The 25,819-nt window shown below is 46.0% G+C and overlaps 2 protein-coding genes across 2 annotated transcripts in view; one reads left to right on the top strand and one right to left on the bottom strand.

Annotated features, from left to right (window-relative positions):
• Positions 1 to 5,199, bottom strand: part of CDCA8 (cell division cycle associated 8) — a 67,379-nt gene extending 62,180 nt beyond the window's left edge. Inside the window, exon 1 of the mRNA XM_068269041.1 lies at positions 5,023 to 5,199. The gene's annotated coding sequence lies outside the window, so the exon portion shown is untranslated. The remainder of the gene's footprint in view (positions 1 to 5,022) is intronic.
• The window catches only part of DNALI1 (dynein axonemal light intermediate chain 1), a 46,336-nt gene continuing 25,680 nt past the window's right edge, over positions 5,164 to 25,819 (top strand). Inside the window, exons 1-4 of the mRNA XM_068269042.1 lie at positions 5,164 to 5,434; positions 8,307 to 8,440; positions 11,087 to 11,256; positions 24,987 to 25,165. Coding sequence (XP_068125143.1) covers positions 5,354 to 5,434; positions 8,307 to 8,440; positions 11,087 to 11,256; positions 24,987 to 25,165 — 564 coding nt within the window. The 5' untranslated portion in view covers positions 5,164 to 5,353. The remainder of the gene's footprint in view (positions 5,435 to 8,306; positions 8,441 to 11,086; positions 11,257 to 24,986; positions 25,166 to 25,819) is intronic.

Here is a 25,819-nt window from a genome sequence, read left to right on the forward strand (position 1 = left end):
CGGCGGGTTGACGCCGTGGGTGGGCGGAGCCTATTGCTGGCGGATGCGCGCGCATCACTGCGCACGATCCCCGGCACGGAAGAGTCCCAGGACCCGATGCCCATCGGCGTTACGTGGTCCTGGGCATGCCACTTTGCCGCCGCCCATAGGTAGTGGGCGGTCAGCAAGTGGTTAAAGCGGTTTAAAACCCTGACATAATATTCAATAAAAACGTTTTCCTACTTTTTATATGCCATACGGTTACCATATTTGCATTTGCGCATAAGTAGTAGTATTCATTTAGAAATTATAGGTTCCCAAAGTTCTCCCCAGAATTTTTTTTCCAGCCGGGTGGGGAGAGATGAGAGAATACAGGTTCGGCGCTTCACTGCACAATTCTGCTTAAAGAGAACCCGAGGTGTGTTTAAAGAATGTGATCTGCATAGTGAGGCTGGATCTGCCTATACAGCCCAGCCTCTGTTGCTATCCCAAACCCCACTAAGGTCCCCCTGCACTCTGCAATCCCTCATAAATCACAGCCGTGCTGTGAGGCTGTGTTTACATCTGTAGTGTCAGTCTCAGCTGCTCCCCCGCCTCCTGCATAGCTCCAGTCCCTGCCCCCGTCCCTTCCCTCCAATCAGCAGGGAGGGAAGGGAAGCAGGCGGGGACCGGAGTTCTGCAGGAGGCGGGGAGAGCAGCAGACTGACACTATAGAGATAAACACAGCCAGCTCTGACAAGCTGTTTGTCAGCAACGTGGCTGTGATTTATGAGGGATTGCAGAGTGCAGGGGGACCTTAGGGGGGTTTGGGATAGCAACAGAGGCTGGGCTGTATAGGCAGATCCAGCCTCTGTATGCAGATAATATTCTTCAAACCCACCTCGGGTTCTCTTTAAAGCAGAGGAGGAAGTGAGCCGATGACAGCCGGGCGCTCAACAAAACTAGCCGGGTGGAGCACCCGGCCAAAAAGAGCCCTGGGAGAACACTGCAAAAGTACAGTTTTTTTGCTTTGTGAGATGACTTTGCATTTTATTAATAACTGGTTTTATTCATTATGTATTGAAGGCAGACATGCTTTCAGTGTCTCTCTGTCTCCAGCTGCTTCTGCACAGTCAGAGAATGTGTCACATTCCTCACTTGATACATTTATGCTTCTTTCACAGTGGGACGTTAACCCTCCTGGCGGTCTAATGTTTTCCGCCAGGAGGCAGCGCAGCAGGTTTTTTTTGTTTTTAAATCATGTAGCGAGCCGAAGGCATCCCCCCGCCCGCTTCGATCGCCTTCGGCGATCTCCGATTAGGAAATCCCATTCAAAGAAGTGCTAGCTGCGTTCAGCAAAAAAAAAAATTAAGCAAATCGGCCCAGCAGGGCCTGAGAAAACCTCCTGCGCGGCCTACCCCCAGGTTACCGCCAGGAAGGTTAAAGTCCCACGTTAGAGCAGCCTGTAACGCAGAGTAATGCACAACAATGAAAAATCAATGGGCTGTTCACAGTGCCCACGTTGAGTTGCATTGTAACGCTGCACGTTATTGGAAAGTGCAGCATGCCGTACGTTAGACTGTGTGCACATGCTCAGTAATGGCCTTTTTTTAATATTTTGCTGCCGGAGAGGAGGCAGGGAGAGTCCGCTAATATAGCCAGCCACATGGCTACTTAATATTCACTGCACTTGCAGTGTTGTCTTGCTGGAGCGGTCTTCCTGGAGCGTTCCTGGAACACTCCGCATCACGTGGTCCCGCCAGCCAATCAGCGCCATGGAGACAACGTGATCTGAACGATCACGTGGTCTCCGCAGTCTATACTGCGCAGTGAGCACAAAGAGCTGCATAATGCGGCTCACTCTAGCGTCCTCCTCCAACACCACCAGGTGTTGCGTTAGGGGCACATAAGCGACCTATAACGTCCCCTAAAACGCAACGTCCCGGTGGGAAAGAAGCCTTAAAGGGACACTTAAGTCAAACAAAAAAAATGAGTTTTACTCACCTAGGGCTTCCAATAGCCCCCTGCAGCTGTCCGGTGCCCTCGCCGTCTCCCTCCGATCCTCCTGGCCCCACCAGCAGCCACTTCCTGTTTCGGTGACAGGAGCTGACAGGCTGGGGACGCGAGTGATTCTTCGCGTTCCCAGACACATTAGCACCCTCTATGCTGCTATATGGTATATGATATATGCTATAGCAGCATAGTTGGCGCTATTGTGGCCAGGAACACAAAGAATCACTCGCGTCCCCAGCCTGTCAGCTCCTGTCACCGAAACAGGAAGTGGCTGCCGGCAGGGACAGGAGGATCGGAGGGAGATGGCGAGGGCACCGGACAGCTGCAGCGGGCTATTGGAAGCCCCAGGTGAGTAAAACTTTTTTTTTTTGTTTGACTAAAGTGTCCCTTTAAGTAAACACAAGGTAACATTATCTACAACTTCGGATGAGTCCAGATTTCAATGAACTGAACTTTCAAGCTGTGTGTAACCCTTCAAATGCTGGTCTAGTAAAAAAAAATGCTGGTTGCATATAATATGCTGTAAATAATTTTTCAGAGCAAAGAAGAAATGCTGGGTTATATACTGCTTTAAGATTTTAAATACACACCTCGGGTTCTCTTTAAATTGAAGATGAAAAATTATTTCCAAGGAGAAAGTTATTTGCATATGGGCCCATGTGATTAAAGTGGACCTGAAGATAAAAAAAAAAAAAAAAAGTTTACTTACCTGGGGGTTCTAGCAGCCCCCTGCAGCCATCCTGTCCCGAACCGGTCCTCCATAATCCTCTGTTCCCCACCGCAGTTTTGGTTTCGCTGATTTAGAAGTCGACGTCCACTGCACCTTCTCGTTCGTGATCACATCACCAGGCAAAGTACGAGAAAATACTCTACCAGAAACGGGAGCACGAACAAGGGCTGCGCAGCGGACCGCAGACTGCGCCATGGTGGGAGAAGAGGATCGTTGCGGGACAGGATGGCTGCATGGGGCTGGCAGAAACCCCAGGTAAGTGAAACGCTTTTTTTGTTAAACATCTTCAGATCCACTTTAAGTATTGTACAATAATATGCAAAACAGAAGTTTGTCTTCTTAAAGCAAACCTGTACTGAGTAAAAATATTTAAAATAAACACATGAGGTAACTTCAAGTGAACATTACAGAGTTACCTTGCCATCAGTTCCTCTCAGAAGCTCACCATTTTCTTCTGACAATAATCCCTTCCAGTTCTGACAATATTTTGTCAGATCTTAAATATATCAGTTGCTGTCAGTAAAATATCAGTTGCTGTCAGTTATAGCTGAGAGGAAAACGGATGTACCAGGTAATGTTCATGTTTCCCTATGGCTCAAGTGGGCGATGTTACAGTTTAACTGTGTGCTGACCAGAAAGCTGTTATGGGGTAATGACTATTTTCAAAATGGAGGACGGAAAATTCCCTTGATCACAGTGAACAAACAGGACGCGGGACAGGAGAAAGACACTGAGGAGTAGACTACATGGAAGGTAAGTATGACTTGTGTATGCTTATTTTGACTTTTAATTTTAAAGAAAACCTGTACTGAAAATAAAGGTATTTGGGATTTGTATTTGCTTTAGGGCTCTTTCACATCAGACAACGCGAACAGGAGCCGTTCTCCTGCACGCGTTGTCTGCCTGCGGCGTGTCGTCGGGTATCTGCGGTGCGACGCAATCAGCGGCGGTAGCTGGTAATTAAACCCGATGGAAAACGCCGGCTCGCGGGTGCGTTGGAGGAAAAACTGCGCCCGGGTGCGTCGGAACCGCAACGCATCGAAACGCAGCGTCGGGTGTGAAAGGTAAAATGAAAGTCTATGGACTTTCATCTTACCTTGGTTAACGCAAACGGCTTCCGTTTGCGTTAACGCAGAAAGTCTGCCCTAATGTGAAAGAGCCCTTAAAGGGAAGATAAGTGTGTGTACTTACCCAAGGGCTTCCTCCAGCCCCTGGCAGCCAATATGTCCCTGGCCGAAGCTCTGGTGTCCTGGGGACCCCTCTGTTGCAGATGCCACCCTCTGCAGGTTAGAATCTACTGTATCTGCGCAAACGCATGGCCGTGTTGCTCGTGATCGCACTATTGTGGTCTGGAGAAGGCTCCAGACCACATGAGCGCAATCACGAGCGACACAGCCAGGCGTTCACGCAGGCGCAGTAGATGCCGACCTGGTGAGGTCAGCATCTGCAACAGAGGGGTTCCCGGAGCAGCGACAATGGACATATCAGCTGGCATGGGCTGGAGGAAGCCCTGGGTAAGTAGAACTTTTATTTTTATTATACATATCTAGGGCTTCCTCCAGCCCCATGCACATGGATCGCTCCCACGTCGCTGTCATCCACTGCCTGCAGCTCCGGTATCAGGTCCCGTTAGTTCTGCCAGTCGCAGCCGGTCTGCGCAAGATGAAGTGCGCTCTCTACAAGATACATACGAGTATACGTATAAGAGGGCACACTTCTCTGGGGCAGACTGGCAAAAAAAAATTCACTACACCGGAGCTGCAGGCTGCGGAGGAGGGCAGTGTGGGAGTGATCCATGCACATGGGGCTAAAGGCAGCCCCAGGCATGTATAAAACTTTTTTTTTCTGTCTCTGGTTTCCTTTAAAAAGGCAAACTCCTGTTTTGCATATGATTTTAGTAAGGAGTCTTTTCGGTCTCTTCCAGCCCCTTACACACTTCTGGGAGTTCTGGTTCACTATGAGCTTGCTGGGCAATCTGTAGTATTGTATAATAATGGGATTCAGGGGTGCAGAATGTGGCTGAGGGGAGAGACAACAAAGGGAAGCGCAGGTCAGGATTACTATCAGGGGTCTAACGAACTTTGTGACCAAATAAACGGAGGACTCATCTAAAACGTTTCGAGCTCGGTGTCTGCTTTCTTCTGACGTCGGTGCGGATTAGGGATACAGAGGCAGCCAGCGGCCCCGGCTCACTACACACATGTGTACGATACAAGCACCGTGCAGGCTGAGGGAATGCCCGACCGCGGCTGTCTTCTCATTACTTGCAGTAATTAATAGAAATAAGACCTGAATTAAAAGCCCAAACCCCGGGCTCTTACCTCCGCCGTCCGCTCAGCCCGGAAACCAACACCACGGATTCAAAATTAGTGGCGCCCCTGCTCAACCAATAGGGGTGAAACTGCGACATCACGTGTGCGCAACACCGCCCCTTGGGCAGGGAAAGGCCTTCTGGATGAAAAGCGGACATATTGCGAATGGCAGCGTCGGGGATAGTGAGCCGACTACGGAAGCCGTAGTGGCATCATTCGCGCATGCGTAGTGGACCCAGAAAACCTCGGCGTCTGGTTGCTTAGTGATAAGAGCGTACATAGAGACAGAGGAGGTTCAGATTGTGAAGACAGAGATCTCTCGCTTATAGCCACTGTCATCATGATTCCCCCGGCTGATTCCCTGCTCAAGTATGACAACCCCGTCCTCATTAGTAAAAATACGGAGAGGAAGTCGCCTAGAGTAAGTAGATGACTGCTGTGTAAACTATAAAGAGTCCCAGGTTAAAAAGAGCATATTAATATTTATGTTTGGCTCATCTGGATGGCTGTACTGTACCCAAGGGATTAATACCTAATTTCAAATAATGAACATAAACAAAACAGAAATTGTGATATTTCCTCCATCTCTCTCTGCTCTTCCACCTATAGCTATCATTAAAATGCCAAAAGCTCGCTGTCCTGGGGTAACTCTGGACTCCGAGCTCTTGTGTCAACCACATATTAACACAGGGGTAGGGAACCTATGGCTCGGGAGCCAGATGTGGCTCTTTTGATGGCTACATCTGGCTCACATACAAATCAGTAGGGGTTGATTCACTAAGCTACACTGCTCAAGCAGCGCAGCTTAGGCCCCTTTTACACAAACTGATTGTCAACGTAATGTCCATGTTTTCCTATAGAACAGTCCTCGCTATACGTGTTTTAACTGAAAGATTTTTCACAATGCACTGCTATGGAAAAAAAAGCATACCAACGCATTGTGTAAAAGGGCCCTTAGTGTGACAGTGCAAGAAAAATTTTCAAAGTAGGCACGCTACTGCTGTAGCATGCACTACTAATTTACTCGCGCTACCCTGAAACGAACGGCTGTTCCAATTGATCCGCCCTGGACCCTGTCAGGTCCAGTGACTTGTAGGACGAGATCCCTGCACATTGACTGGCTCAATAGGCTTGACAGGCAGCCTATTGGGCCAAAGTGCGGGGGACCTCGTCCTACAAAGTGAATCAACCCTCAAGTCAGCTAGCTAATTGTACAAGCTGTTAGTCGGTATTTCTCCTGTCTAGCTCTTGGGGAAATTACCGATGTTGCTGAAACCCAAGAGAAGCTGAAGACGTGTCTGGCACTTCCACTGCCTCGCGAATCAACTGTATACACATCACCATGACAACAGGGACGCAAGCCCTACTGCCCCAGTTTGAAACATATTGTATGGCTCTCACGGAATTACATTTTAAAATATGTGGTGTTTATGGCTCTCTCAACCAAAAAGGTTCCTGATCCCTGTATTAACACATTATTAACAACCTCCTGCTACTTCCACCTCAAAAATATCATCAGAATTCACCCCATCCTTATACAAGAGGCTACTAAAATGCTTGTACATGCTCTAATCATCTCCAGTCTTTATTACTGTAACCTCCTACTATGTTGCCTACCAAATTAACAGACTGGCACATCTCCAGTCACTGCTGAACTCTGCTGCTCGTCTCACCCACCTCTCCTTCCACTCCTCTGAAGCCGCCCATCTCCCCCCCCCCCCCCCCACACCTCTTTTCCAATCCCTTCATTGGCTGCCAATTACCCAAAGGATCCAGTTCAAACTCCTACACTATCTACATAGGCTATCCCCTCATTACATTTTGTTATTAATCTCCAGATATCACCCCTCCCAAAACCTTTGCTCCTCCCAAGAGACCCTCTTGTTTTCCAGCTTAATCACCTACCCTCACTCTCGCATCCAGGTCTTCTCACAAGTGTCACCTCTTCTTTGGAACTCTCTCTCACAGCCTGTCCTTCTTCCTCCAAGCCTAGAAATGTTCAAACTTACCCTCAAGACACACCTGTTCAAACAAGCTTATCATTTGTTATATCTATAATTTAAAGCTCACTGCCTCATCTGCTAACCCCTTTGTCTACTCTGGGACTCCCCCAGTGCCTCCACCCCACTACCCTCTAGATTTTAAGCTCACAAGGGCAGGGCCCTCTCCTTTGTGCTCCCTGTTTCTTAGCATCTTATCAAATGAGAAGCCATCAATATTGGTGATGTTTTTCAAGCTACACATTAGTTCTATGTATCTGTACTTGTATCACTGATTGTCCTGATTGTATAGTATGTTCATCTGCTCATGTGGCTATGCTCCTCATTATTGTGTGTTTTTGTACATTGCACAGCGCTACGGAAGATGTTGGCGCTATATTAATAAAATAATAATAATTCTTTAGGCTAGTTAATTAACAGGGCTCTGACTATTATAATTCAGTCATTATTTACCATGGTTATCAGGAAACAAAGGGAAAAAAAAGTACTGATACGTGATGGCAACACCAATTCAATTCCCTGCTTCAACACAGATATGCTTCTATCCTTGCCACAGATGTATGTGAACATGTCTTATAGTCTAATATGCAGGGCCGGCCCGCCCATGAGGCGGGGTGAAACTTTTGCCTCAGGCTGCACTTCTGGGGGGGCGGCACCTGTCCGTGGGTGTGGGGGGCCGATTGAGCTGGAGGGGGTAGCGGGCAGGAAGGGGGTATTGGACCTAGTGGCGGGGAGGAGGGTCGGACCCCCCCCCCCCCCCCCTCCCTCACCTGGGTCCCCCGTCCTCCTCTCCCCTCCAGCTTTGAAGAGTTAAGTTGCCGCCGCTATTGTAAGAGGCACGGGCGGGGATCACTCATCTTTTTCGCGTTCCACTGACGTCACTTCCTGCTACGCCGCCCACTGTATTGTAAGTGAACGGCGCTACAGGAAGTGACGTCAGTGGAGCGCACGTTGGATCGCGGAAAAGGTGAGTGATTCCCGCCCGTGCCTCTTACAATAGCGGCGGCAACTTAACTTTTTAAAGCTGGAGGGGAGCGGAGGACGGGGGACCCAGGCGAGGGAGAGGGGGTCCGACCCCCCTCCCCGCCGCTAGGCCAAAACCCTCTTCCTGCCCGTTATCCCCTCCAGCTCGGCGGCCCCTTACACCCACGGCTTGGGGAGGGGGGTACGGCAATTTCTTCAAAGTTTGCCTCAGGCGGCAAAAAGTCTAGGGCCGGGCCTGCTAATATGTATTTCTATAGTAATTTTTTTCCTGGTTCAAATCTCTCATTAACATGCGCCCTTGTCCTGTAGTCTCGTGCTCTGAAAACCAGTCCTCAACCACCTATTACATCTGCTCCGGTACCTCCCCCTCCAAAACCAAAGACACCACCACTTGATGCATCAAAGCCTGCAGAAGAAATTTTAAATGCAATTCTACCTCCACGGTAAGCTTTATGTATATGAGTTTGTGTATATGTGGCATTCATTCTTAAAGAGAGCCCGACGTGGGCTCAAAAAATTAATAAAAAGTAGGCTACCTGATCCGTGAGGCTGAGCAGATCAGGTAGCCGCAAAAAACGCCGCTCCAGTGGGCCACACTGGCCTACTTTCACTTTCATGACCTATGCGTTTACCACTTTCCAGGAAACTGTTCATCTAGGAATGCTCGGACCTGACACCCATAATATGGTGCACCACCACATTATGGGTGTCAGGTCCGAGCCTTCGTAGATGAACAGTTTCCTGTTAAGTGGATTGGTCATCGTGGGCCAGTTGAATGGCCCCCAAGGTCTCCCGATCTGACCCCTATTAGACTTTTATCTTTGGGGTCATCTGAAGGCAATTGTCTATACTGTGAAGATACGAGATGTGCAGCACCTGAAACTATGGATACTGGAAGCCTGTGCTAGCATTTCTCCTGCAGTGTTACTATCAGTGTGTGAAGAGTGGAAGAAGAGGGTTGCATTGACAATCCAAGTGGTCAGAAACTTGTAAATAACTCATGAAAGAATAAAGTTATGTTAAATCCAAGCACACCATTGTTTTTCTTGTGAAATTCCCAATAAGTTTGATGTGTCACATGACCCTTTTCCTATTGAAAAAACAAACTTTGGATTCAAAATGGTCGACTTCAAAATGGCCGCCATGGTCACCACCCATCTTGAAAAGTTTCCCCCCTCACATATACTAATGTGCCACAAAACAGAAAGTTAATATCACCAACCATTCCCATTTTATTAAGGTGTATCCATATAAATGGCCCACCCTGTACATCATTCACAATAAAATAACACAGACTGTCACTTTATGCTGATTCTGCAGCCTTAATTGTGGAGCGATGGTATTATCCTCAGCAGAGACACAGACAGTAGTAACAACCTGATACACGCTGTATTAATTGTGAATTTTATTTTTAAAAAAATGTGTCAGGAGTTGAGTTTAAACATACAACAACAACAGTAAAGTTTTCATCCTGAGATAGGCATACATAATTTTTATTATTATGCATTTATATAGCGATGTCATCCTTTACAGTGCTTTACAGAATAAAAGCCAGATCACTAAAGCCTGGTACACACATCCAATTTTCATTGGACAATCACTGACCAATTTTACCACCTCCATGTAGTATGAGAGTTTACCAACACAGTCTGTTCATAGTATTCCAAATATGTTGGCCCACATACTAACGTGCACTGCATGTGTACATACTTTATTTATGGACCTATATAGTATAGCGACTCAGGCTGCGCAATGGTAAGGGGCTGATTAAATAAGCATGTTTGGAATGGTTTCTTACCTCTCAGTGGTATGATCTGGGTATGACTGGCGCATGGGTGGATGGGCAGTATGCATAATCATGTTGGTGCTTAGCACACACTATGGTAAACTGCTATGTATCCATATGACACGCAACGTATGCAGATAAGTGTTTAAAAATTATCTAATAATTGCACGTATTACGTCCCACATATTGGTGTGACACTACACAAGTCACAAAATGGCGTAAAGAACTGTCCGCACTTGAGACATCATGTATGCTTTGAACAAACATGCCCTTCTTTACGTGCGCAATACCCAATCCACCTGAGAGGCACGCATACTAGAATCAATAAATATACAAACATGTATGCAGGGGAACAGTGTAAAGCTGTAGACGCAATTGTCCCCGTATATCACGCTCCACCAATGGGACGCTTTGTTTACCTACATGGCGTCCCAAGTAGCTATGGTGACGCCTGAGCCGGTAGTGACGTCGCCGCTAACCGGAAGTGCGCCGACGTCACAGGTCTCGCCGCGCTGTAATCACAGCGCTAGTTCAGGGGCATTTGGAAGCAGCCCCTAGAGCGATATGCCTATTCTTTATACCACCACCGAACTGGTATGTACAATAAGGGCTGATACGCCCTCGGGGGGTGGTCAGATCATCATCCTCAGTATATATACGTGCACCGAACAGGGTGCTGCAGCTCTGACTGGGGCTTTTGCTGGGGGAAACTTTGTTGGTGGGGGGTGCACTTTTACTTTTCAATGTATATATGTACAGCAATCTTTGAAAAAGCCGTTTAGGGTGAAACATGTCAGATAATCATTATACAAACACAATGTAAATAGCACTTATGCACTTTGTTACCTCAGCGTGTATAGTGACAGATGCCTACCCGACCAGGGTTATTGCAGGTCTCGGCAAACACTATATAGAGACTGAATATACTTCTGGCAACTGTTGCTATGTTTGAGGGTTTTGTCTATGTGGAATAGCTACACCATCCTGGCCGTAGCCAGTGTGGGGGATCAGCAAAGACCTCCACCTAACGTGTAGTGCATACATGCATAATTATAGTCTAATGTTGCTATCGTAGCCTAAAGCCAGTTTTTACAGAGAACTAACATAGTTAACTCATGAGTATGTATTTGGGCTGAGGGAAAAAACGGGAGTGTGCAGAGGAGATCCATGTAACCATGAGTAGAACATACAAACTCCATGCAGTGTCCTTTGACAAGATTCGAACTCTTGCACTGCAGTTCTAGAATGCTGTGTATCATGCCTCAGTTATGCTATTACTAGCTTGTATGTATGGCCTATACAGGGAATGGATGGAGAACAATCAGCTGTGGATTCAACAGGTGTCCAGCACGCCCAGCACACGGATGGATGTCGTCCACTTGCAGGAAGAGTTAGATGTGAAGTTACAGCAGAGACAGGCTCGGGAGACTGGAATCTGTCCAGTACGCAGAGAACTTTATTCACAGTGCTTTGGTATGTAGCCTCTACACAGTTCTTTTCTATATTGATTTACATTATAACTTGTTAAAGCACACCTGAACTGAAAAGAACCCTGTAAAATAAACGTGTAGTTAATACTTATCCCCTGCAGATTTAATCCAAGATCTTCTGATGTCCCCTCGGTGTACTGTTCGGCCAGCGTACCTCTCCAAAAACCATGACATCTCCATTTTGAAAATGGCGCTGACTCCCATGTTCAAATGCACGCTCAGGACACTTGAGAGAGAACTTATTGGGGTGGACAGGGCATGAATAAGGCAGAAAAAGGGCGTAAGTGGGATGGACAGATGGCAGAAGCCTGCCTCTTCCTGTTTAAAAATGTGGCTTTCTCAGACGGATAAATGAGAACTTGGGAGCGGTTATCAATTATGTACTGTTGCCATAATGGGAACAAAGCATATTTTGAGGCCAGCTTCAGACTGCAGATTTCCGTTAGCGGTGAGGTGCGGTACAGCCCAGGGGCCACACTGCACTGCCAAAAACAGGCCTTCGGGGATTAACATGTTACTATGTGGTAATCCCGTCTGGCATCAGGTCAAACAGGAAGGGACGCTCATTCCCTGTTGGCTAATCGATGACATGTGTGGAAGCGTATTGCTATAATGCGCTTCTGCCCATGCGCAAGACAAAATTCTGTGGTGGGTTTTTTACATACACGTGCGTTGCCATAGACTTACATGAATCCCAGCCTGATGCAGGCCGCCACCAGAGCCATATGGCAACGTAGGTATGGTTGCGGGTTAGATCCCTATTTAACAAGCAACCATGCCTACGTTGCTGTACAGCACTTCTGGTGCAGTGTACCGCAACGTGGCTAGTATGTACTACCCCATAGACTAACCTTAGGCTGCGGTGGGGGGGGGGGGTAAATTTACAGCACCGCCCCAGTGTGAAAGGGCCCTGAGTCTTCTGCCTTGTAAAGACTGAAGTTCAAAGGTCAGCATAACTGGCACAGAACTTGCACTTTTAGAAAGGGTCAGCCTAGTAACCTCCACAGTATTCTCATTGCAGATTTCCTGTAAAGCAGCTCTGAACTTGCGCACTTTACATTTTCTTTATGTCATTTTCACTTACTGTAGGTTGTAAAAACCTGACAGATCTGACAGTTTTAATGAAAGCACACTTGAATCGAGACAGATATGGAATAGATTCTGGGTCCGATCGTTTTTGCCACTTGATTCTGTAGTCTCTTATCTTCCGCTCGTTCTTCTTATTTTTTTCTAATCACCTCTATGAGAAATTGAGCGGCAAAACGATCGAACGGGAAATCGGACATGTCGGAAATTATCTACCGAGCCATCTAAAAGGCTCAAAAATGAACAGTGTTTTCTCAGCATAATGGTGGGAACACACAATGCAATTTGCAGTCCAATCGACGGGAATCAGACAATTATTTCCGTCCTGTCCAATCTGTTTCTGATCTATATAGGGATCAATTTTGCGAAGTTGTAATCAGAAAATGGATCCCTTTATTGATCAGGACCAGTTTGGACATGTACACAGGATACAACATTCCGTCAGATTACCCATGGATCGGACGGGAAATTGCATTGTGTGTACTGTAGGGGCCATCGGGGCTGGGTAGTAGATGGGAGGTACATTTCCCCGGTATTTGGACTATGGTCACTTTAAAACCCTGTGTGGTCCTAGGAAGGGAGTCCGGATTTTAGCAGCAAGCAGTTGCTGCTTGGTTTTTCTTCTCAGGGCCGGACTCCTGGGATGGGAGGGAAGGAAGGGCGGGCCTTCCCATCCCACCTAGGTACACACCTGGTTGTCAGTGAGGCTGAGAGCCTCCCTAATTATGGTATTGATGAGATGCAAATTTATGCTTAAGAAGCAGCCTCAGAGGCAGTCTGAGGAGAGGTGTTGAAGGAGTAGCATGTATGCTGTGGAATCTCCTGACAAGGAATATTGGAGTATTTGATGGAAGCCAAACCATACCCTGCTCTGTTGTTTGTATGGTATTGGCCTGATGAAAACTGAACTTTGTTTGATCCTACTGGACTTTATATTACCAAGCTGAAGTAAGCTGAACTGTTATTTTCCACTTATTACTGCTGAGCTGAAGCTGTTTTCTTCTACTGCACAATAAACGGACTTTGTTTTATACATCTGTGTACTGCGTGCTGGCTGCGACCCCCTCTAAACTTCACAACTGGTGCTCGGATGCGGGCAGCGCAGCACTGCAGGAAAATAAAAAGTTCCGTTTAAAAAGTGACATTTAAAGGGCCGGTCTCCTTGTATGCATGATGGAGGAATTGCTGAAACAAATGGCCTTAGCAACTGTGCAGCTACAGCAGAGTATGGTGTCTCAGCAGGCGAGTATGGTGACTCAACAGCAAGCCACGGAAGCCCTGCGAGAGGCCTCAGAGGCGCAAGCCAAAATACTGCTTGAGGCGGTGCAGAAGCTGGCCCAGGGGAGAGAGACAGCAGGAGCTGCCCCTAGCAACCAGGCGATGGTGAGAGCCAGCCACTTTCTGCAGAAACTAACCCCCACAGATGATGTGGAAGCCTTTCTGAAAACGTTCGAAAGGACAGCAGAGCGGGAAGGATGGCCGAAAGACAAATGGGCTGGTATCCTTGCACCGTTCCTGACGGGAGAACCCCAGAAGGCCTACTACGATTTCAACTCTGCAGACGCCCTCGACTATGATCGACTACAGGCAGAGATCCTGGCCCGACTAGGTGTAACAACAGCGGTCCGGGCACAGAGGGTGTACAGCTGGCAATACCGGATGGATCATCCAGCCAGATCGCAGATGTATGACCTCATCCAACTGGCGACAAAGTGGCTGCAACCAGAGGTACTGACCGGGCCTGAGATGGTGGAGTGATTCGTGCTGGATCGTTTTCTGCGTGCCCTGCCGGTGGGACTACAGCGATGGGTCAGTCATGCGGACCCCAAAAAAGCGGAGCAGCTGGTGGAGTTGGTGGAGAGATATACCGTAGTGGAGGATCTACTCTCTCCAAAGGGCCAGGCGGGCCCCATCTTACCCCGTGTTGCAAGGTTCCCTGACTCTGGAAAGGGTGCTTCACGGAACCCCGCAACCAGCATCACCAGCAATAGGGAAGTATTCCCAACAGCCGCTCAGGGGTTGCCACCTGCTATTGCTACACCTCGGAATGGAGGTGCGATCTAGTGTTGGAGATGTTCTGCTTGGGGCCATACCAGAGCCCAGTGTCCACTGCAGGAGGAACCCATGCAGTGTGATGTGCTACAGAGGGTGTCCTTTTTTGCCCAGGAGGTATGCCTGGCAGAGTGCCAGGAGAGCTTTGTGTGTCCCGTTAGTGTGAACCAGGTACCTGCTAAAGCCTTGCTGGACTCAGGCAGTATGGTAACCATGGTGCACGCTGACCTGATTGGAACAATTGACACTGTGCTAAAGCCGCTTAAGGTGGTGTGTATCCATGGAGACACAAAGACTTATCCTGTGGTGCCAGTGTCGATTTCAACTGACTGTGGGACAATCACTCACGACGTCGGAGTGGTAAGAAACCTAATGTGTCAAGTTATATTGGGTCGAGACTTTCCACTGTTTTGGGTACTATGGGAGAATGTCAAAGGGAAGTTATTTAAGGACTCTGATAATAACTTAGCCCCTCCTCCCCCTACCAGAGAACTTGATGCACCAAGTCTGGATACAAATGTTGCAGAAAATGTATTGCAAAATGATCATGTATTATTGCATAATGATGATGTATTATTACAAAAGGATGATGTAATGTTGCCAATGGATGAAAATGGGACTGACCATCCTTGTCGGGACCCTGAGCAGGTTACTGAGGGGGGGGATGATTCCCCATTACAAGTTATGTTGGGCGAGGATGATGAGGAATCTTCCCCCCAATCTATGCTCCCTGACCTGGATGTGTCAAAAGGGATTTTTATCACTGCACAGATGCGGGATCCAACCTTATCCCATGCTAGAGAACAGGTATCTGTGGTAAATGGAGTTCCCCAGGAACCTGGGGCAGAGGAGAGATTCCCTCATTTTTCAGTTCATGGGGATATGTTATATTGGGTTGCAAAGGTCAGAGAAGAGGTTGTTGAGCAGCTGCTAGTGCCTCAGGAGTTTCGGAGGATGGTACTAGACTTAGCTCACAATGAAGCATTGGGAGGTCACCTGGGTGCCGAGAAAACGGAGACGCGGATAACTGACAGGTTTTACTGGCCTGGGTTAAAGGCCGAAGTAAAGAATTACTGCGCTTCTTGCCCCACCTGTCAGTTAACCGTGCCAGTGTCCCATTTTCGAAGCCCTTTGGTGCCCTTGCCAATAATCGAGGTGCCATTCGAGCGCATTGCCATGGATATAGTGGGGCCACTGGTAAAGTCTGCCAGGGGGCACCAATATATCCTTGTCATACTCGACTATGCCACTCGCTACCCGGAAGCCTTTCCGTTAAGAAAACCCACGTCCAAAGCTATCGCCCGAGAATTGTTTAATATGTTCACTCGGACGGGTTTTCCTAAGGAAATTCTTACGGACCAAGGAACCCCGTTTATGTCTAAAGTGATGGCTGATGTATGTAAACTGTTCCAGATTAAGCAGCTGAGAACCTCTGTTTATCACCCTCAGACCGATGGCCTGGTTGAACGGTTTAATAAGACTTTGAAAATGATGTTAAAAAGAGTGGTTCAAAGGGACGGAAAAGATTGGGATTGTTTATTGCCTGCGGTGATGTTTGCTGTTCGGGAGGTACCTCAAGCCTCCACAGGTTTTTCACCATTTGAACTGGTATATGGGCGCAGACCTCGAGGGTTGCTTGACTTGGTAAAAGAAACCTGGGAAAGTGAGTCCAGTCCCCACAAAAGTGTGGTGGAACACGTTTCCCAGTTGCAAGAACGCATTGCCAAGGTGATGCCCCTTGTCAAGGAACATTTACTGGCAGCCCAAGAAGCGCAGAGTCGGGTATACAACCGCTCTGCGAAAATCAGGCAGTTCCAGGTGGGGGATAGAGTGGCAGTATTGATCCCAACTGTGGAGAGTAAATTCTTGGCCAGGTGGCACGGTCCCTTCGAGATCGTTGAAAAAGTGGGGGAAGTGAATTATAAGGTACATCAGCCAGGGAGACGGAAACCCTATCAACTGTATCACGTCAATTTGTTAAAGCCCTTTGAAGAGAGAGAGACCGCTCCGGTTAGGGTGGGTGTGAGTGTTGTACCCCAAATAAGCATTGAGGATGTGAAAATAGCCCCCACTCTGTCCAAATCCCAGGTCCAACAAGTAAAAGAGTTTCTTCAGAGAAACAAGGGAATATTTTCGGATTTGCCTGGACTCACGGGGATGGTTGAGCACAACATTATTACTGAGCCCCGGGCTAAAGTGTTTGTCAGGCCCTATCGCATCCCGGAGGCCCGCAGAAAGGCGGTGTCAGAGGAAGTAAAACGCATGTTAGAATTGGACGTCATTGAAGAATCGCAGAGTGAATGGTCAAGCCCGATTGTGTTGGTACCCAAGCCAAACGGAACTCTGCGATTCTGTAACGATTTTCGTAAATTAAATGAAATTTCCAAATTTGATGGTTATCCCATGCCCCGTGTGGATGAACTGATAGAGAGGTTAGGCCCAGCCCGCTACATCACCACGTTAGACCTGACCAAAGGATATTGGCAAATACCCTTGGCCAAAGAAGCCAGAGAGAAAACGGCATTTTCTACACCTGAGGGCCACTTTCAGTACAAAAGAATGCCGTTTGGGTTACAGACCGCCCCGGCCACATTTCAGAGAGTTATGGACAGAATGTTGCGTCCACACCAAAGATACGCGTCGGTCTATTTAGACGACATCGTAATCTTCAGTTCAGACTGGGAGTCTCACCTTCCCAAGGTTCAAGCAGTCCTGGATGCGTTAAGGAAGGCGGGTTTTACAGTGAACCCTGAGAAATGTGCCCTAGGTATGGAGGAAGCAAAATACTTGGGGTACATTGTCGGAAGGGGGCTGGTAAAACCCCAAATTAACAAAATTGAGGCAATCCAGGAATGGCCCCGCCCCATCAGTAAGAAACAGGTTCGAGCTTTCTTGGGGATAGTGGTCTACTACAGACGGTTCATTCCCAATTTTTCTACCCTAGCAGCTCCCCTAACTGACTTGACCAAGGGCCGGAAGTCAGTGATGATACAGTGGACGGCAGAGACAGAAAAAGCGTTTTTGGAGCTGAAATCGGCATTGTGTAGTCACCCTGTCCTGGTAGCCCCCGATTTCACTCGAGAATTCGTAATGCAGACAGATGCCTCAGATGTTGGGTTGGGGGCGGTTCTGTCACAGGTGATTGATGGAGAAGAACATCCCATAGTTTTTCTCAGTCGGAAACTGACGGCCGCTGAGAGAAACTATGCGGTAGTGGAGAGGGAATGCTTGGCCATAAAATGGGCCCTGGACTCCCTGCGCTACTATTTATTGGGTAGGAAGTTCAGGTTGATCTCTGACCATGCCCCGCTAGCGTGGATGAAAAGGAACAAAGGAACGAATGCAAGAGTGTCCCGGTGGTTTCTCTCTCTCCAGGAGTTCAACTATGTGGTGGAACATAGGCCGGGTAAAGTGCACCAGAACGCTGATGCCCTTTCCCTAGTCCACTGTTTAGTGGGTCTATGTGCCTCCACCGCCTCGGGGTTGAGGCAGAGGGGGGGGATATGTAGGGGCCATCGGGGCTGGGTAGTAGATGGGAGGTACATTTCCCCGGTATTTGGACTATGGTCACTTTAAAACCCTGTGTGGTCCTAGGAAGGGAGTCTGGATTTTAGCAGCAAGCAGTTGCTGCTTGGTTTTTTCTTTTCAGGGCCGGACTCCTGGGATGGGAGGGAAGGAAGGGCGGGCCTTCCCATCCCACCTAGGTACACACCTGGTTGTCAGTGAGGCTGAGAGCCTCCCTAATTATGGTATTGATGAGATGCAAATTTATGCTTAAGAAGCAGTCTCAGAGGCAGTCTGAGGAGAGGTGTTGAAGGAGTAGCATGTATGCTGTGGAATCTCCTGACAAGGAATATTGGAGTATTTGATGGAAGCCAAACCATACCCTGCTCTGTTGTTTGTATGGTATTGGCCTGATGAAAACTGAACTTTGTTTGATCCTACTGGACTTTATATTACCAAGCTGAAGTAAGCTGAACTGTTATTTTCCACTTATTACTGCTGAGCTGAAGCTGTTTTCTTCTACTGCACAATAAACGGACTTTGTTTTATACATCTGTGTACTGCGTGCTGGCTGCGACCCCCTCTAAACTTCACAGTACCCAGCATAATACTTTTAGCCATAGACCCTGAACAAGCATGTAAATCAGATCTTTCTAAGGCCACATACACACATCAGACCATAGTCTTTTGAAAATGAAAGATCACAGACCAATCTTACCACCCTTCATGTAGTATGAGAGCCATACTCTACACAGTCTTTTCTATGGAGCTGAACTCCACATCAGAAAAAAATCTTTGCAAGATGCTGCACACACAGATGCTGTACAGACACAAAAGATCAGTATCTGCAAAAGATCTGTTCCTGCCAAAGATCCATTCCTGCAAATTGCAATGATAGTCTATGAGATCTGCAGATCATCATACACACATGATTTAACTGACATTCATCTGCAGATCAGATCCACCAGGATGGATTTTCAGATCTGCGGATCTGCAGATGAATGTCAGTTAAATCATGTGTGTATGATGATCTGCAGATCTCATAGACTATCATTGCAATTTGCAGGAATGGATTTTTGGCAGGAACAGATCTTTTGCAGATACTGATCTTTTGTGTCTGTACAGCATCTGTGTGTGCAGCATCTTGCAAAGATTTTTTCCTGATGTGGAGTTCAGCTCCATAGAAAAGACTGAGTAGAGTATGGCTCTTATACTACAGGAAGGGTGGTAAGATTGGTCTGTGATCTTTCATTTTCCAAAGACTATGGTCTGATGTGTGTATGTGGCCTAACTGAGGTATGACTGGATTAGCCATATGATTGTTTCATATGTGTGATCAGAAGGACAGCCAGGCAACTGCTATTGTTTAAAAGGAAATAAATATGATACCATATCCCTCTCAGTTCAGGTGTATTTTTAAAGGGGTTCTGTATTGGTTATTAAAACAAAAAGTGTCATTTACCTGGGGCTTCTACGGGCCCCCTGCAGACATCTTGTCCCGCATCGGTCATCAACCATCCTCTGGTCCCCGTGCCGTGGCTCACTTCCCAATTATTCGTCTAACTAGACAAATGCCACTGCCTCTGCGCACCCATGGCCGCGCACATCCTTGCTCCTGCTCGCGTCTCCAGGCGCTTCCTGCACAGGTGCAAGATGAAGTTTTCTCATACTGCGCCTACGCAGGAAGCTCCCAGAGACGCATGTGGGAGCGAGGATGTGCGCGGCCATTGCCGCACAGAGGCAGTGGCATTTGTCTAGTTAGATGAATAATTGGAAAGTGACCCGCGGTGGGGGACATGAGGATCCTTGAGTGACGGCGTGGGACAGGCTGTCTGCAGGGGGGCGGTAGAAGCACCAGGTAAGTGACACTTTTTGTTTTTAAAAACTACAGCAGAACCCCTTTAGGTCTGGTACATACATACAATTTAGATTGGCTAATTTGACCACTTTCATGTTGTACGAGACCTTACCTACACAATCTGTTCATAGTATTCAAAGTCTTATGGCCCTCATAGTACATGGAGGTGGTAAAATTGGTCAGTAAATGGTCAATCGAAATTGCTCATGTGTATGCACCCTTACACTAATTCACCTCCTCATAGGAGATTCTCAGGGGTTCCATTATTTTCAAAAACACTGAATGGCAGTTATAGTCCAACTGCCAAAGAAGCTTGCAAACGAGTAGGAAGGCCATCCGACATCTTTGTTTAGATCTTTTCCAGGGAGTGCTTTTGTAAAGAACAAAGGAGATACTGAGAATTCACCATGAGGAGGTGGACTTGTCCAAAACCAGTCGCATTGGTCACATTTTTTATTACCTACTGACCTATCAACTTTGGAGAAACTAAATTATAGTGCATTTTCCTCTGGGAGAAACACACTTCTTATAAATATGTGTATTTTAAAATTTAACATTTTTTGCTTTAGTGGTCCTTTTAATATCTGGTTTTTTTTTTAAATGCTATACCCCTAATACTGCCTGCACGTCTTAGCTGTAAACGTGCAAGCACAGCCTATTTGATGTATTGTTTCCTCCTCTGCATTAATGCAGTGGTCAGCGTATGGGCATGTGGTGGGGACTTGTAGTCAGGGCTGTGGAGTCGGAGTCGTGGAGTCGGAGTCGTGGAGTCGGGCAATTTTGGGTGCCTGGAGTCGGAGTCGGGAAAAAATGCACCGACTCCGACTCCTAATGAATTTGTAACTGTAATTAAAATAGAAAATATGATAAAATGTTCTATTTCTCAGATAATAGTCATTAAAAATAATGTATATATACAGTATATATACAGTAATAGCTGTGCTTAGTATACAAAAATGAAATAAACCAATCAAAATTAGTTACTTGTGCTGCTTCAATAAAGCAGTCCACGTATTTTTAAGGTCAGATATACATATCTGATTGTGACTGTATATATGATGTGTACACAGGAATCTCTTATATATATTAAATAACATCTATGCTGTAAGAATAAAGCCTGATGTGTAGCTGTGTCACTAATAGAGATGGTCAACAAGATGGAAATAATTCTGCATTGATGCTGATTTATGCAAATGTATGCACTCCCTTTGCTGATGAAATAAAATAATTTGATATGTTATTAAAATTTGGTTTGGTGACTACAAATTAAAGGGTAACTGAGACGGATGAAAAGTAAAGTTTTATACATACCTGGGGCTTCCTCCAGCCCCCTTCAGGCTAATCAGTCCCTCACTGTCCTCCACCACCCGGATCTTCTGCTATGAGTCCCGGTAATTCAGTCAGTCAGCGCTGTCCGGCCGCATGCCGCTCCCACAGCCAGGAACATTCTGCACCTGCGCAATAGTGCTGCACAGGTGTAGTATGCTCCTGGCGGCGGAGTGTGTGCATGCGCACTACGCCTGACTGGCTCAAGTACCTGGACTCATAGCAGAAGATCCAGGTGGTGGAGGAGGACAACGAGGGACTGATTAGCCTGAAGGGGGCTGGAGGTTACCCCACGTATGTATAAAACTTTAATTTTCATCTGTCTCAGGTTTACTTTGTTACACAGTAGTACTATACTCTACATATGCACTCCCCACAGAGCTGCAGGGAATCCACTGAGAATGCTGTGCACATTGAACACAGAGGTGTTGTCTGTTTACAATCTCCTCATTCCCCTGCAGAGTACCTGCACATCATTCTTACATGTACCCACAGTTACATTGCCTAGGGCCTGATAGATGTTCTTTGTTCCGGTTTGTACCTTTTACAAGTACTCTTACCAAGGACTAGTTTTAGTCTAAAGGGAATAAATATAGTAGTCTACATATCCTTCTCACTTCAGTTGTCTTGTAAAATTCCTAAGCGTTGGCAGTTATGAGACGAATTTCATGTTACATACTTTTAATCAACAAAATTGTAATATGCAAATTAGAGGAGTCGGAGTCGTGGAGTCGGAGTCGGTGGAATCCTAAACTGAGGAGTCGGAGTCGGTGGATTTTTGGACCGACTCCACAGCCCTGCTTGTAGTACCAGGATCTCTAAGAAAAACAATTGACTCCTTCCTGCAATGGAGGCCTAAATTAGACAGTGATTGTCCAAGCTAGAAAAAAAATAAAATAAAAAAGATCCACTCACCTGGGGCTTCCTCCAGCCCGTGGCAGCTGTCCTGTGCCCTCGCCGCAGCTCCGATGGCTCCCGGTCTTCTCCGCTGATGCAGCCGACCTTGACAGGTCGGGTTCCGGGTCGGCTTCTTCTGCGCTCCACCGCGCGGGTCACATGGTCCGGCCGACCTCATCAGGACGGTACTGCGGAGAAGACCGGGAGCCATCGGAGCTGCGGCGAGGGCACAGGACAGCTGCCACGGGCTGGAGGAAGCCCCAGGTGAGTGGATCTTTTTTTTTCTAGCTTAGACAATTCCTTTAAGCCTGGTACACACCTTCAATTATGATTGGCCAATCGCTGACCAATTTTACCATCTCCATGTTGTATGAGGGTTTACCTACACAATCTGCTCATAGTATTCAATATATGTTGATCCTCATACTACATGGAGGTGGTAAAATTGGTTATTGATTGGCCAGTCATAATTGGAAGTGTGTACCAAACTGTACAATTAGACTGCAGCAGCATTTTTTCAGAAGAAAAGCCAATGAACAGTAAGTAAGGCTGAAAGGAACAGCTGAATTTTACATGCCAATTGAGTTCTGCTTTAAACACAGTCGTTGTTCATTTTTTAAAATGTTGTCTCCCTTCTAAAACCAAATTGACAGCGTTAAAAAGGAATTCATGGTGCATTAAATAAAATTATCCTCAAGTCAAATCACTTATAGCAGTTAATTAAATACCTTTTTCCTTGCTTGTAAACTGCTTTGAAAGAAGTGCTAAAAGAACAGCCTGCTCTGCATTTTGTACTTGTCCTCCGAATTTAAACAATCTGAAAGTGGAGTTATCCTTTGTGAATGAAGATGAGCAATTTCTATTTGGGGTCAACTGACGACTGTGTTGTCTGTGGAGCACTCAGCAAGAATGAAGTCATTCAATTGTCCCTAGAAAAATCAAATCAAGAATGTGAGACAGTGATTTCAATTCACTAAAGGCCCATACACACGTCGGATTTCCGCGAACGACGGGTCGTTTGAACGTCCCGTCGTTCGCCCGCTAAATCGGACGTGTGTACAGACTGTCGTTCGCTAGATAAGAGTGAGTTTGAGCGATCCGCCCAGCGGATCGCTCAAATTCACTCTTATCTAGCGAACCACAGTCTGTACACACGCCCGATTTAGCAGGCGAACGACGGGACGTTCAAACGACTCGTCGTTCGCGGAAATCCGACGTGTGTATGGGCCTTTAGACACGTTCGATAAAAACTAAACTGTCTTTTTTTCTCAATCCTCTAAGATTTTCACACATTCAGCAATAGTATGGTAATTTACTAAAAAAACTGCATGACAATTCACAAAGTTTTTTTTCCTCATGCAGTATTTTATTTACTATTTTAAGAAATCATGCAATATTTCATTTGGTATTTGATGGATTATTGCAGTACAGTGAAAATGGATGAAAGATGTGATCTATGATATTGTATTGAGAGAGTAAAAAACAAACAAAATCCCTGTAGGTGCACCACAATCACCACCACAAGTACTATTATATACTCAGGGATATAGTAGAAAAACTCAGGAGACCAAAAATTGCAAAATATACTTTTTCTTTTAATATTCCAAAAATGCAGACATTTGTATACACTATCTTCAATCACGTGGTAAAGTGCATATAATTGGTAGAGAAGGCAACAACATCGATTTGTTTCGGGTCCACGACCCTTCTTCAGGCCTTTATACATAAAATGAATATCTGCGCAATCTAAATACACAACTGCATCTCCTCTGGACAAATATTAAGCCAGGATAGACCATCCGGTAGTACCACCAGGTCTGGACGTCCTGCTTCCATGCGGCTTCTTTTTTAAACCTCTGTTGGTGGTCTATCCTGGCTTAATATTTGTCCAGATGAGATGCAGTTGTGTATTTAGATATATTCATTCTATGTATAAAGGCTTGTAGAAGGGTCGTTGACTCAAAACAAATCGATGTTGTTGCCTTCTCTATCAATTATATGCACTTTACCACGTGATTGAAGATTTTGTATACACATTTCTGCACTTTTTTGGAATATAAAAAGAAAAACTATATTTTGCAATTATTGGTCTCCTGAGTTTTTCTACTATATACCTGAGTATATAATAGGAAAGATGTGATCTAGACAGCATTTTTTTTTATTACACAGACTAGTAATGTGCAAGTCCAAGCTGCATAAAATTAAAGTGGCTCAGGTACAAAACTAGATACTAACCTAAAGAGAGGCAAGCCTCAGGATCCTATTGAGGCTTCCCTCTCTATTCTAATGTCCCCCAACGCTGAGCATTGCCCCCCAGAAGATTCGTGACAATGCATCGTCGCTAATCACATCAGGGCCGTGCAGCTCTTCTCCCTGTATCGTGGCCACACAGTAGCCACATGAGTCTGCCCATGCATGCGTAGTAAGCTGGAGCCCCGGGCTCCATGCTACTGCACATGATGGGTCATGCTCGCGTATCTACTGCACGGCCACACTGTGGGATGGGTTTCACAACAATACCAGCCGTACAGATGTCTCTGATGGTCTTTTTGAGAAAGGGGATATTTGCTACTGAATGGGATAAAGTTCAATCCTGGGTTAAAGTTCCTCTTTAAAGGGAACCTGAACTGAGTAAAATTATTTAAAATAAACACATGTGGTAACTTCAAAGAACATTACATAGCTTGCACTCTGTCATACATTTTATTCATCATGTTACATCTGCTATTGTAACCATCAGTTCTGTATTTTGTACCAGTGTCCATATTTGATGCATATCATTGTCTGTATCATCATGTACCCAACGTTTGTTTTCCTACGCTGTACAGCGCCACGGAATATGCTTTATAAATCAATAATACTATATAGTGTGACTTGCAATCATTTGTTTAATGTAATTTATTTTATTGTCTTGATTGGTGTACTTTCTACCTTTAGTGCTGTACCAGGGGTGATAATTTGTTTTACTCATGTATGCATTATTCTGTTAGATGAGCTCATCAGACAAGTCACAATAAATTGTGCGGAGCGTGGTGTCTTACTGCTGAGGGTGCGTGATGAGATCCGCATGACTATCTCTGCCTACCAAACTTTGTATGAAAGCAGTGTGGCTTTCGGAATGAGGAAGGCCTTACAAGCTGAGCAAGGCAAATCAGACATGGAGAAAAGAGTAAGTTTCATGTTTCCTAACTTTATACTTAGCTTTTTTTAAAAAACATTATTTACTGAGTGCTAAATATAAAACAATAACAAAGAAATAAGTTTCAGTTAGAACATACTGTAGATGTCCAAGAGGTTGTTTCACAAAAATGATCTCAAGGATTATCTCTCCTTACTTCCCATTTTTCCAATAAATATTTCAAAGCCTTCCCAGCAAAAAAATAAAAAAAAAAAAAAAAAATTAAAGTGAACCCGAGGTGAAAATAAACTGATGGGATAAACAATTATATTTTAGGACCATTGTAGACCCTCACACACTCCAATGAGTTCTGGTTCACCATGAGCTTGCTGGTTAGTCTGTACCTCTCTGTGTTACAAGCCCTACTCCATAGAGCCAAATTAATCTATGCCATGCACTGATGAGGATCAAACAATCCGAAACAGGTTGAATGTTTTACTGTGTCTAATCAGTGACAGTCTATTAAGTGTCCCAGAGTTAAAGGTCAATAGGTCAAGAGGCATTACTAGGAAAGAAGCCGTCTATAGTCCTGAAAATATGTAAGTGCTTCATGTATGTTCTCAGCAGCTCAGCAGTAGCTAAAGCCTGGTTGGAGAATGGAAAGTAACTGCACAATCAGACTGCCTTCCTCCCAGACCAGTACAT

The sequence above is a fragment of the Hyperolius riggenbachi genome, chromosome 2 (assembly GCF_040937935.1).
Source record: "Hyperolius riggenbachi isolate aHypRig1 chromosome 2, aHypRig1.pri, whole genome shotgun sequence".
Classification (NCBI taxonomy): Eukaryota; Metazoa; Chordata; class Amphibia; order Anura; family Hyperoliidae; genus Hyperolius; species Hyperolius riggenbachi.